Source organism: Saccopteryx bilineata, chromosome 2, assembly GCF_036850765.1.
Source record: "Saccopteryx bilineata isolate mSacBil1 chromosome 2, mSacBil1_pri_phased_curated, whole genome shotgun sequence".
NCBI classification, from domain to species: Eukaryota; Metazoa; Chordata; class Mammalia; order Chiroptera; family Emballonuridae; genus Saccopteryx; species Saccopteryx bilineata.
Window position 1 is genome coordinate 42,561,323 of NC_089491.1, and position 12,758 is coordinate 42,574,080.

The window sequence follows — 12,758 nt, forward strand, 5'->3', positions numbered from 1 at the left end:
CCAGCTTGCTCCAACTGAGCCATGTCTGTAGGAGGGGAAGAGTGAATTAGAGAGAGAGGAGGGAGAGGGGGAGGGTGGAGAAGCAAATGGTCTCTTCTCCTATGTGCCCTGACTGGGAATTCAATCCAGGACATCCACATACTGGGCTGATGCTCTACCACTGAGCCAGCTGGCCAGGGCTGTCTTAACTTTATAAGAAATTTTTTCTTTTGACGTTTGGATAACATTTTTAGCTTCAGCGCTATGTCTGTCGTTTCCAGTAGTGTTTATTAAGTGGGGTGTTCTAGTTTTAAATCTTGTTTGGGATTCATTGCCTTTTGGAATCTGTGTGTTGTTTTCCCATAGGATGTAGAAAAACTCTTCTCAAAACTTTCAAAATAAAATCCAGAATTTTTACAATAGCCTGCAAGGCCTTACGGTATCTGGCTCTCTTTTTCCTCTTAAATTCATCTTGTTCATTAGGTTCCAGACATACTCACCCCCCTGTTGCTCTTCGAACACCCTGGGCATCGGCCCACTTTGGGGCCCATGTGCTGGCAGTCCTCTCTGCCTTTGCTTCTGTTTCCTCTCAGTGAGTTCCCCTAACCAGTGGCATCTAAAATTGCTACCCACCTCTTCTCCCCTGCTACTTGCAATTTATAAATATATTACCCCTTTCTCCCCTCTTTTTTACTATGACCCTTTATTTACCTTTCTAATGTTCCATAAAATATATTTATATTATGCTTACTCCTTGTTGTACTGACATCCTTCCTTAGAAGAATGTAAGCTGCGAAAGGGAAGAGATGTCTTATATTTTTAAGTCATCACTCTTAAGTTCTTGAAACACTGCTTAGCACAAAAGAGGCACTAAGTATTGCACAAAACACACACTTGTAAATATTTGTTGATTTAGTGAATAACAATTTGGTTGTGCCTTCTCAGAAGATTTTGGATGATTTTAATGTCTTTTTTTCTAACATTTCCCATGTTTTTGTTACATATGGGCATTATTTTTATAATAGAAAAGTAAAATAAGTGTATTGAATTTCATTGTGGTTAAATGCAGGTGAGGCAAAAATCGGTTCACAGTTGTGAGTATGCAAAACAAAGTTTATTCTTATATTACTAGTTATTAAGTATTGTATTATTTTCCATATATAAATCTGCTTTTGCCCCAGCCTATATTGCGTCTTTTGTCAGCAAGATTAAAATATAGCATTTTATCCATATTTTACATTTTTAAATGTTAGGTTTCTGAAGCAGCATATAGAATGAATATAGTCTTAGTTTTGTTCATACATTTTAATATTTACAGATAAAAGATTAAACATATTTTTTATTTTCAAAGGACTACGACTTAATCTCCAAAGAGCCAAAGCCTTTAGCATTTGAGGGAAAAGTACGTGGTCCTATTGTTGTGCCTACAGCAGGAGAGGAGGAAGCAGCTGGGAATTCGGGCAGTTTAAGAAAAGGAGTTGTGATGAAGGCGAATGTGTCTCCCAAAGGAGATGAAGGTGATAAGAAACCTACCTTTATGGATCTGGAAGGAGAAGATATTAAAGATAATGGCAGAACATTACAACAGCAGCTAGGTGATCAAAATAGAACTTTTTCATCAGCCCATGGCTTAAACAATGATATTGTGAAGGCCTTGGACCGAATTACATTGCAGAATGTTCCTTCTCAAACAGCTCCAGGTTTTACTGCAGGGATGAAGAAGGACTACAGCCTCCCGCTCACCGTCGTGGCATGCACCAAAGCGTGCCCACACATGGCTACTTGTGGAAATCTTCTGTTTGAGGGGAGAACAGTTCAACTAGGGAAGCTCTGCTGTACTGGTGTCGAAACTGAGGATGACGAAGACACCGAGTCTACTTCATCAGTGGAGCAAGCATCAGTTGAAGTTGCTGAAGGACCAACGCTCCATGACTCGGATCTCTATATTGAGATTGTGAAGAATACAAAGTCTGTCGCAGAATATTCAGAGGTGGCTTATCCTGATTATTTTGGTCACGTTCCACCTCCGTTCAAAGAGCCTATTTTAGAAAGGCCATATGGTGTACAAAGGTGAGTTGCACATTCCTTCTTCCTTCTAAACAGACCATTGGTCAAAATATGAGACAGACTTAAAAAAAACTGGGTATTTAGGAAGAAAATAACTCTGATTCATAGTTATTGTATTTGTTTTAATTTTTATCTTGCTTTGGGAATTTTACACTGTTTTGAAATTGTTCTTATGGGTTTACTTTATTTTCTAAGCTTATTATGTATTCAAACGAAGCCAGCGTAATAAACCTGACCACATCATGGAACCACATAAAATGTAGCGTCTGGACAGGGGACGTACTTTGCTGGAACAGTTTAGATATTTTTTATTTAGATTGAATCTCAAAGTATAAAAACGTTAATTAATAATGTTTGAATAAGTATTACATTTGTAATATATATTAATTTAGTAATTTGATTATATGTTGAACTTGATATAAGAATAGCAGTATGGACAAAATTATTTTGTTGTAAAGTTTGAAATTGGAAATGTACAATATAAAAATTTGGGATTCATAGAAGCAGTAACTAAAGTTATTAAATCTTACCCATTAATTTGAGAAATGATAGATAGCATAAACTGTTGCCAACTATTGAATATTTGATAATATAAATACATTTTTGGTATGACTTGACTGTTTTCAGTGCTAATGGCTTACCAGTACCTAAAAACATTTACACGCTCTTGTTATGAAATCATTTTTAATTGGTAACGTAATATATGTTTAATGCCACCAATTGGCTCCTTGATCCGTAGGTATGGAATCACATAGAACATAGTATCAGGACAGGGGACTTCCTTTGCTGGGAAAGGTATGTGGGCGAGGGCCTGTTCCTTGGCATCTCCTGGCTGTATCGCAGACGGCACCAGCCAGAGGCAGCTGGCCTGCTGGAGGGCTGGAATGGCCTTCAGAAGGCACCTGTGATGCTCTGACTCTGAGGAAATACTCTGCAAGGATGGTTGCCATTTTTTAGGATGCAGTATAGGCACTAAGTTAGAGACTTCCACATGGTTCTCTATCCCTATTGGAAAGAATGAGGCTGGGCCAGTGGGTGGTAACAGAAATAGTCCTACTTAGTGTAGCTCTCAGTGTCCCAGTAGGGGACTTTGTGCTCTCTGTCCCTGTATCTCTGAGTTCCTCAGGATTAGTGGTCCTGGTTGTCACAGTAGGTGCAGTTTTTCCATGGGGAACATAGCAAGGGTACAGTTTAACTGGATGCTGTGGTTGTCAAAAGGTTAGACCCTTGTGTCTGGAAAGCAGGAACAGTTGCCACTAGCCTTCAGCCACCATACCTTTGGGATCTATTGTAGCATTCATGCTGGGGTCTGGGTGAGGTTACTAGAGCTGAATCATTCTTGACCAGTGCAGGGACCTGCTCATAGGCAACTACTCTGGGTTGCCCCGTGGGCATGGTTGAGACTTTTGCAGAGCTGCACTGCAGTCTGTGGCTCTTGCTGCTCAATGCGCTGTCCTTTCCAGGTGTCACACACACTTTTTGAGATAGACTTAAAGGCCCTTCTCACCTACTACTGCTCTCTCTCCCTTTTGTTCTGTGCACATGCTTCCCCCTGTAGATCTCTTGCATGTCTGATTGTATCTTGGTGTTTGCTTTATGAAGGATCTGAACTGACACATCTGGAGTGAGCCAGGATCAGTCAGCAACTTGATTTTTCCCCTTTTCAGTATCACGTCTGAGGCTGTCTACCTCCCCAGAGTCCAAGATGCCATCTTGACTACAGAAGGCATTTTCTGAACCCCAAGTGCTCTTTAAATTCTCAGAACAAGCTTCCTTACTACATTGCTTCAGTCTGAGCTAAGATTAGAAGAACTATGGAATAGAGTTATAACTATTGTATAAGTCTCTGATTCTTGGCTGTATTTTAACTTAACAGTTGACCCTTTTTATATTTCCTCATGGACTGCATGTTATGAAAGCTTTTCTCAATCAAGGATTGTTTCCCCCCTTCCCTCTCTCCTTCTCTCCCTTCCTTCTCTCCTTTCCTTCTCTTCCTCCCTCCCTCCCTTCCTTCTTCCCTCCATTCCTTCCTTCCTTCCTTCCTTCCTTCCTTCCTTCCTTCCTTCCTTCCTTCCTTCCTTCCTTCCTTCCTTCCTTCCTTCCTTCCTCCCTCCCTCCCTCCCTCCCTCCCTTCCTCCCTTCCTTCATCCCCTCTTTCCTTCCTTCCTCCCTTCCTCCCTTCTTTCCTCCCTTCCATCTTTCTCTCTCTCTCCTTCTCCTTTCTTCCTCTTTCTTCAGTTATTTCAGATGTCTGGCTTTGTCCTTGCCGGGCTGGGTCTCTCAGAGAATATTTCACCATAGTCTCAAGCTCCACTTACTCTTGCCCCAGGACTGGGTCTATCCTGACAATGGAGGACTTTTTACAGTCTGGAAAGTACTGTGGCTTGTTGGCAACTCTCTCCTCTCTTAAAGTATTTATAATTAATCCTTTCACCTTATCCCTGAAACAGGGACCCTGTGATCACTCTACAGATCTACCGTAATCTACAAATTAGAGTCTGACCTCTTGAGTATATTGAGCCACCTGTAGGACTTTTTCCTGAAGTAGCTGATTTTTTTTTTACTTCCTTTCTACAATAGTGTAATATAACTGCGAGTTTGTCTATTATTTAAACAAAAGCTTTAAGATACATTTTAAAAAATGATTTGAGAGAGACAGAGCAAGAGAGATATCGATTTATTGTTTTACTTATTTATGCATTCATTGGTTGATTCTTGTGTGTGCCCTGACTGAGGATTCAACCGGCAACCTTGGTGTATCAGGACAATGTTCTAACCAACTGAACTATCTAGCCTGGGCCAAGTTACGTTTTTGATACTAAACAGCATGATGAAAGATCAAAAAGCTAAAGGGAGTTGGTATATATGTTTTACAGGTAGGAGTGTTGGTATGCAAGGTAAGTGCTAAGGAGATGGAGCTCAAGGAAATGAAAGCACTGAAATCCCATATATGATAATGGTTCTATAAGCACTATGCAGTACTTATGGTTTTGTGGTGATGCTCGTTTAAACATCGTTACTGCGCTGCCAGTTGTATAAAAATACAGCACATACACAGTAGCAAGCTTTACCATCTAGGTTTGTGTAAGTACGCTCTATGATGTTTGCACAGTGATGAAATCGCCCAGTGACCCACGTGTCATTAAATAACACAGGAATATAGTGCTCATATATATGCCATTATAGCACACTGTCTGTAGAGACTATCTTCTGTGGCTCCTCAGAGAACACTTACGCAACAAACAACATTTTTCATAATATCTTTATGGTAAATCTAGCAATAGGGTGTACTGAATTGTTTCTGTAACATTGTTCTGTGTTAGTTGAAATCTAACAAAGCGCAGTGTTCCTGGTGGTCACATATCATGTGAACTTTTGAGTGTTTTCTGGACTAAATGGTGTGTACATTTTTCAGACTATCCTGCACAAATTATTTTCCTCTGAGCCACACTTTTGATAAATATTGGCTGTCAGTAAGTTAGAGGTTATAGTCCCTAAGGGTATCTGGAAGATATTTATTGTTTTATTTTGACTGGAGAGTCATTTATTTTAATAGGCTGCTGAAGTAAAGGAATTGATATCTTTTTATGAAACAGCACAAATACATGTCTGAATAAAACAGTTTGTTTTTTTTCTTTATTAATGAGGGCTGAGGGCAGGGTGGATATTTTCCTCATGTGTTAATTTTAGGTTTAGTCTAATATAAATAGGCACTTATACCCCTAAAATAAGTGCCAGAGGTTGGAAACCAGGAGCCTCTATACCCGTGATGGCGAACCTTTTTATAAAAACCGCCCACTTTTGCAGTGCTGGTCAACCTGTTCCCTCCCGCCCACTAGTGGGCTTCCTAGCTTTCATGGGCCAATCGTGGTGCCATTTGGTTGCTCTGCTACTGCCCACCATGAAAGCTGGAACGCCCACTAGTGGGTGGGAGGGACCAGGTTGACCAGCACTGCAAAAGTGGGCGTTTTTTTTTTACAGAGACAGAGAGATAGACAGGGACAGACAGACAGGAACGGAGAGATGAGAAGCATCAATCATTAGTTTTTTTGTTGCACATTGCAACACCTTAGTTGTTCATTGATTGCTTTCTCATATGTGCCTTGACCGCGGGCCTTCAGCAGACCGAGTAACCCCTTGCTCGAGCCAGTGACCTTGGGTCCAAGCTGGTGAGTTTTGCTCAAACCAGATGAGCCCACATTCAAGCTGGCGACCTTGGGGTCTCGAACCTGGGTCCTCCGCATCCCAGTCCGATGCTCTATCCACTGCGCCACCACCTAGTCAGGCAAAGTGGGCGTTTTTAAAAAAAGGTTCGCCATCACAGGTCTATACCATATTCAACGTGTACATGATTTTGGCTTCATTTGCCCCCCCCCCTTTTTTTTAACTGATTGCCAGCATTTAAAATTTGGGAGATTCCACGTAGAAATCCAACTTTTGGGTGTCTCTTAAAAAATTGTTTATGACGACCTTAAATTAACTTCTTTACTACTTGGCAAGGTTGAATTTGTTTTTAGAACCTCTGTTCCTAGTTTTCCATACTGCCGCCCAGTCAGCCTTTCTTAGTTACATCACATGACGGCCTGTAGATTTTTGCTTTTTTATCCTATTTTACACTGTGAAACATTGCTGTGGAACCAAGCTGTTATAATAACTTTTTGATGCTATTTTTCTCTTAAAAAAGTCAAACTTTTGTAAATATTAATTTTTGCACATTTTGTAGTATATATCTATCTTTTTTTTGTTTATTTGTTTTTCAAAGTGAGAAGCAGGGAGGAGGCAGACAGACAGACTCCTGCATGTGCCCGACTGGGATCCCCCCCCCCCCCCCCCCCCCCCCCCCCCCCCCCCCCCCCCCCCGGCATGCCCACCATGGGGTGATGCTCGGCCCCTTTGGGGCATTGCTCTGCTGCAACTGGAGCCATTCTAGTGCCTGAGGTGGAGGCCATGGAGCTGTCCTCAGCGCCCGGGCTAACTTTGCTCCAATGGAGCCTTGGCTGCAGGAAGGGAAGAGAGAGACAGAGATAAAGCAGACGGGTGCTTCTCCTGTGTGCCCTGGCCGGGTATCGAACCGAACCCTGGACTTCCACACTCCAGGCCAACATTCTACTGCTGAGCCAACAGACCAGGGCCTCCATCTTTTCTTTTTTTAAATTGAATTTATTGGCGTGACACTGGTTAACATAATTATACAGGTTTCAGGTGCCCAATTCTGTAACACACCTCTGTACACCATATTGTGTGTCTCCCCGTCCAAGTCAAGTCTTCGTCCATCACCATTTATCCCCTCATACCCACTGCCACGTCTCCCCACTTCCACCTCTTCCAACTCACCACACTGTTATGTCCAAGAGTTTTGTCTTTTTTGTCCTTTTTTGCTCAATTCCTTCAGCCCCTCCCTCCCCTGATAACTGTTAGACTGCTCTCTGTGAGTCTGTCTCTGATTTACTTGTTAGTTCATTTTGTACATAAGATTCCACATATGAGTGAAATCATATGGCACTTGTCTTTCCTACACTGGCTTATTTCACTTAGCATAATTTGGACAGATGATATATTTAGTCATTCACCCATATTTGAGGTTTTTTGTTGTTGTTATGGTATATCAGAGTGTATGTAAGTGCTATCTCTTTCATTGTTGAAGGTTTGGTGATATAAATTTTGGATTTTTAAATTATAATTACTCATTTTTAATAGGATGTTTCTTTAGGTAGAAATTGGTTTTTGAAAGTTACACATTGAACCAAAATCAAGGATTTAATATAATAATTCTGATACTAGGTTTTTTTCTTCATGAATTTCTTTGTCAGTGATGAGTTATTTTTTGTAGAATAAAAATTAAAAATGGCCTGGCCTGTGGTGGCACAGTGAATAAAGAGTTGACCTAGAATGCTGAGGTTGCTGGTTTGAATCTCTGAGTTTGTCCGGCCAAGGCACATACAGGAAGCAACTATGATGAGTTTATGCTTCCTGTTTTTTCCTCTCCCTCTCTCTCTCTCTCTCTCTCTCTCTCTAAAAGAAAAAAAAAAAATAAAAAATAAAAAAATAAATTATACGTAACTGTATAATTACTAGATTAAGAATTTTAGCCACACTTTAAAAAAATTTTAGTATGCTTTTCTCCATGTGTTTATTACATTTTAAAATACTTTCCTGACAATTTTAAATTTTTCATTGGACTAGGTTCTTGGCTTATTTTGAATTTAAGGTTATACTGTGATGTTGTCAGATTTATTTCTAAATTTTAGGAGAGTGAATTCTCTTTAATCACAGAGGAGGATCTTTGTGCAGGAGACTAGTTTCACATCTGCCTGAAGTTAAGGAGACCTTCAGTGCTTAGGGCATTCTTGAGATTTTGTTACTATAATCATTTTGGCAACTTTTTCACTATGCTTCCTCAATACATAAATAAGCCACAGTTCTGATCTGCATTGCCAAGTTTTAGCTGAAACAAACTTGAAATTTTAGATATATAACTGGCTTCCTCTTTAGGAATAAGCGATGCAGTAGTTCCTGCTAACCCGTGGTTTGCTTTCCTTGGTTTCAGTTACCTGCAGTCAGCCATGGTCTGAGAATATTACATGGAAAATTCCTGAAATAAATAATTCATAACTTTTAGATTGCATGCTCTTCTGAGTAGATTGATGGAATCTCATGCCATCCTGCTCCGCCCTGCTTGGGATGTGACATGTGACATCCCTTAGATGTATGCAGTCCATGCTGTTAAGCTCCCTGCTTATTAGTCACTTAGTAGTCATTTCAGTTATCACATGGACTGTGTAGTATCATAGTGCTTGTGTTCAAGTCACCCTTATTTTGCTTAATATTGGCCCCAAAGCACAAGAGTAGTGATGCTGATAATTTGAAGATGTCAAAGAGAAGCTGTAAAGTGCTTCCTTTAAGTGAAAAGGTGAATTGATGGTACAATAAAATATATTCAGAGAGTGAGAGCAAATTCATGTGTTTATTACAGTATATTGTTATAATTGTTCTATTTTATTATGAGTTATTGTTGTCAGTCTCTTATTGTGCCTAATTTATAAACTAAACTTTATTCTAGGTGTGTATGTATAGAAAAGAACATGTTATGTATAGGGTTTGGTACCATCCATGGTTTCAGGCATCCACTGGGGATCTTGAAACATATCCCTCTTGGACTACTCTGCTATGAGCAGAGCTATGTATTAACTAACACCAGCAGGCACCTTCTTCCTGTGAGTTTTGTGACCAGACTACTTGGAGTTCCAGGCACCTGGCTTTATGATACAGATTATTCTGTTTCAGCTACAGTTTAGTGCTACTTTTGGTGATTGTTGTTTTCTTTGGTTTGGATATTGACGGGAAGATTGTGGGGTGTGTGTTTTCTAGGACAGTGGTCCCCAACCTTTTTTGAGCCACGGACCGGTTTAATGTCAGAAAATGTTTTCACGGACCGGCCTTTAGGGTGGGACGGATAAATGTATCACGTGACCGAGACAAGCGTCAAGAGTGAGTCTTAGACGGATGTAACGGAGGGAATCTGGTCATTTTTAAAAAATAAAACATTGTTCAGACTTAAATATAAATAAAATGGAAATAATGTAAGTTATTTATTCTTTCTCTGCAGACTGGTACCAAATGGCCCACGGACTGGTACCGGTCCACGGCCCGGGGTTTGGGGACCACTGTTCTAGGACAGTGGCAGGAATTTTGAGAATTTTCCAGTTAGTTGGTGTCCCTTTTGCTGGACTGCTTCAGGGGGAGGTCAGGCCTAGGAAATCCTGGAGCCGCAGGGCTCACCGTCTGCTCCCTGACACAAGAGTGTGTGTGTGTGTGTGTGTGTGCGTGTACGTGTGTGTGCGTCCCGCATTTCCTGTCCAGCTGGAGAACAGGAGGATTCTGCAGACTGTGCCGACAGGTTGCCCATTACATGTTAGCTAAATACCAGTGAGGGTAGGTTTTGAAAATCTCTTTCTTATTCAATCTTGGGCTTTTCAGATCTTTACTGCTTCTAATAATGCTACTATTATGTATACAAAATTATTTGCCTAAGGGTTAGAGAGTGGATCCACACCATTTCTATGTAGAAAAGCATAATAGATATTCAAGAATTAAAAAAAAAAAACTATTGGACTTGTAGCTCTATTCTACATTATTTTTTAGAACTCAGACTTTAAAAAACTGATTTTTGTCTTGTTATATAGCGATTATTTTATACCCAAAACAAGTAGAGGAATAATCATTTTTACTTTAATACATTGTTATCATTTTACACTTTATAAAGAAATTCTAAACTTATTTTCAAGATCTATCAATGAAGTTTGGTCACACTTCTCTTTTATGATTTCAGGACAAAAATTGCCCAAGATATTGAGAGGCTAATACATCAGAGTGATATTATAGATCGAGTGATATATGACTTAGATGACCCAAAGTAAGTCTGATTTTTTGTTTTTGTTTTACTAGTTTTATTTTTACTGTAAAATTTCAGTGTTATTTAAAAAAGATAAGTATCTTTTAACTTACACCTAGTTTACTGTACCTACGTTTTTAGCTTTTAGCAGGGATATAATGATAATGTAATAGTAAAGCATGTTTATTTACTTAAATTGAATATATCATAAGGATTTGTTTGTGGACTTTTTATTCCCTTTAATTTTTCCATTGAATTGAGAGAGAGAGAGAGAGAGAAAGAGAGAAGGGAAGGGGGAGGGGGGTGAGGGGGGGCGAGAGAGGGAGAGAGAGAAGCATCAACTCCTTTCACTTAGTTGTTGTATTTGGTTGTGTACTCCTTGATTGCGTCTCCTACGTGTCCTGACGAGGGGTGGAACCTGTGACTCTGGTCCGGACGCTGTATCCACCTACCTACCCAGCCAAGGTTTAGGTGGGCTTTTAATGGGTTTAATAAGGTAAAGGTCACAAATTGATGCCGTGTTTTGATTTTTGTTTTGTTTTTTTTTTTTAACTAAAATTGGTTTCACTTAGAGTGGAAATTTCATATGAAATGCTGTCCCATAATATTGAGCCTTCCTATCAATAATGACCATCCCCTTTAAAAGAAACTCAAGCTTGCTAATTCTCCACAGTCCCCACTATACTCTTGTCTCTTACTGTTTATAATCTGCTTCAGTCCTGGAAATCATTTGTCTGATCTTTGAAGCCACTTGTTTGTGATCCTTGATGTGTTAGTGTCATTTACAATACAGGATTATCATTCATATCACATTATAGGGTTTAAATAAAAGTAAAAAAATGAAAATTACAAAGGATGAATCTGACTATTATTTAGACATTTGCCTTCTCAAATGAGAAATTTAATTAGCCCTCAGTGGATTTTCTCTCCCCTTAACATTTTAATGTTTGGGGGGAATTTCACATTTTACTGGTCTTATTTGGAAGAAATAAAGAACTTTTCAAAGATTTTTGTTAGAAAGATAAGGGAAAAGCTGTTATCGAAGATAATGACTGAATTTGAAATAATATTCTTAAAAATGAAAAACAAATCTCCTTATTCATATCTCTTATTTATTTCAATATTTGTAGTTCTGTTTTGATAGACCGGGAGATATGGTAAAAACAAAACTTAGGAATCCTGAGTACGGCATAACATGCTATTTCTAACTGGAATGACTTTGGACAAAATGTTTGAGCTTTTTGGAGTCTTTCTAATAGGAATTTTGAATGTATGCTTCAGAAGAGCAAGCATTTATATTCAATTAGGGAAAGAGACAATAACAAAAACAGTATCTGGTACCTAGTAGGTGCTCAGTATTTACTAAAGTAATGCATATGTAAAATGATAACATGTACACTTTTTTGGGTGCTAATTTAAGAAGGTTATAGGTAATGTAGTTTTTTTAAATTTAAAATAATATTTTCACCTGAGAATGGAGTACGCAGTACAGGTCATATGCATTCAAAAAAATAAATATGTCCTTTTTTTATTGAATATATGATTAGTATATAGTTAGAAAATGACATTCACTGAAGCAAAAATTCTTATTTTTATTAACATGACCTATCAATGTAGGACCTATTGTCTACTTGTAATTATAATGTTTTTGTCTATAAATATTAGCCAAAGTTTATATTTTGCTTGTGTTGGTTATGTTTTTTGGTTTAAAAATAATTAGGAGGGCGAGGTGGTGATAGCGGTGTACCTTTAATCTGTAGTGTGTGTTTATGTTTATTGTTGCTCACCTGCTTAAATGCAATGTATTTTATTATACTTACTTTAAAATTTTTACTTAGTTATACCATTCCAGAAGAAGGAGATATTTTGAAGTTTAACTCCAAATTTGAATCTGGGAATCTGCGCAAAGTAATTCAAATTAGAAAGTAAGTCATTTAAAATTCTCTCATTTTGTATATGCACAGACACTTTCCTCATTTTCATCAGATTTTTTTTCTTGTTTTCTATTTTCAGAAATGAATATGATCTTATCCTGAACTCGGATATAAACAGTAATCATTATCATCAGTGGTTTTACTTTGAAGTCAGTGGAATGCGGCCAGGTGTTGCTTACAGGTTTAACATCATTAACTGTGAAAAGTCCAACAGTCAGTTTAATTATGGTAAGACAGTTTTCCTTCCCAATTTAGAGGACATACAGCCGTGATGGTGAACTTTTTTATAAAAGCCGCCTGCTATTGCAGTGCTGGTCAACCTGGTTCCTCCCGCCCACTAGTGGGCGGTCCAGCTTTCATGGTGGGCCAATCGTGGCGCTGTTTGG

General features: G+C 38.9%; 1 protein-coding gene across 4 annotated transcripts in view; it reads left to right on the forward strand.

The window, feature by feature from the left end:
* Positions 1–12,758, forward strand: part of AGTPBP1 (ATP/GTP binding carboxypeptidase 1) — a 163,152-nt gene that overhangs the window by 85,218 nt on the left and 65,176 nt on the right. For 3 of the 4 annotated variants that reach the window (XM_066256967.1, XM_066256968.1, XM_066256970.1), the window contains exons 14-17: positions 1,331–2,049; positions 10,376–10,459; positions 12,277–12,363; positions 12,452–12,600. In XM_066256967.1, coding sequence (XP_066113064.1) covers positions 1,331–2,049; positions 10,376–10,459; positions 12,277–12,363; positions 12,452–12,600 — 1,039 coding nt within the window. The remainder of the gene's footprint in view (positions 1–1,330; positions 2,050–10,375; positions 10,460–12,276; positions 12,364–12,451; positions 12,601–12,758) is intronic. The other variant, XM_066256969.1, reaches the window with a different exon arrangement.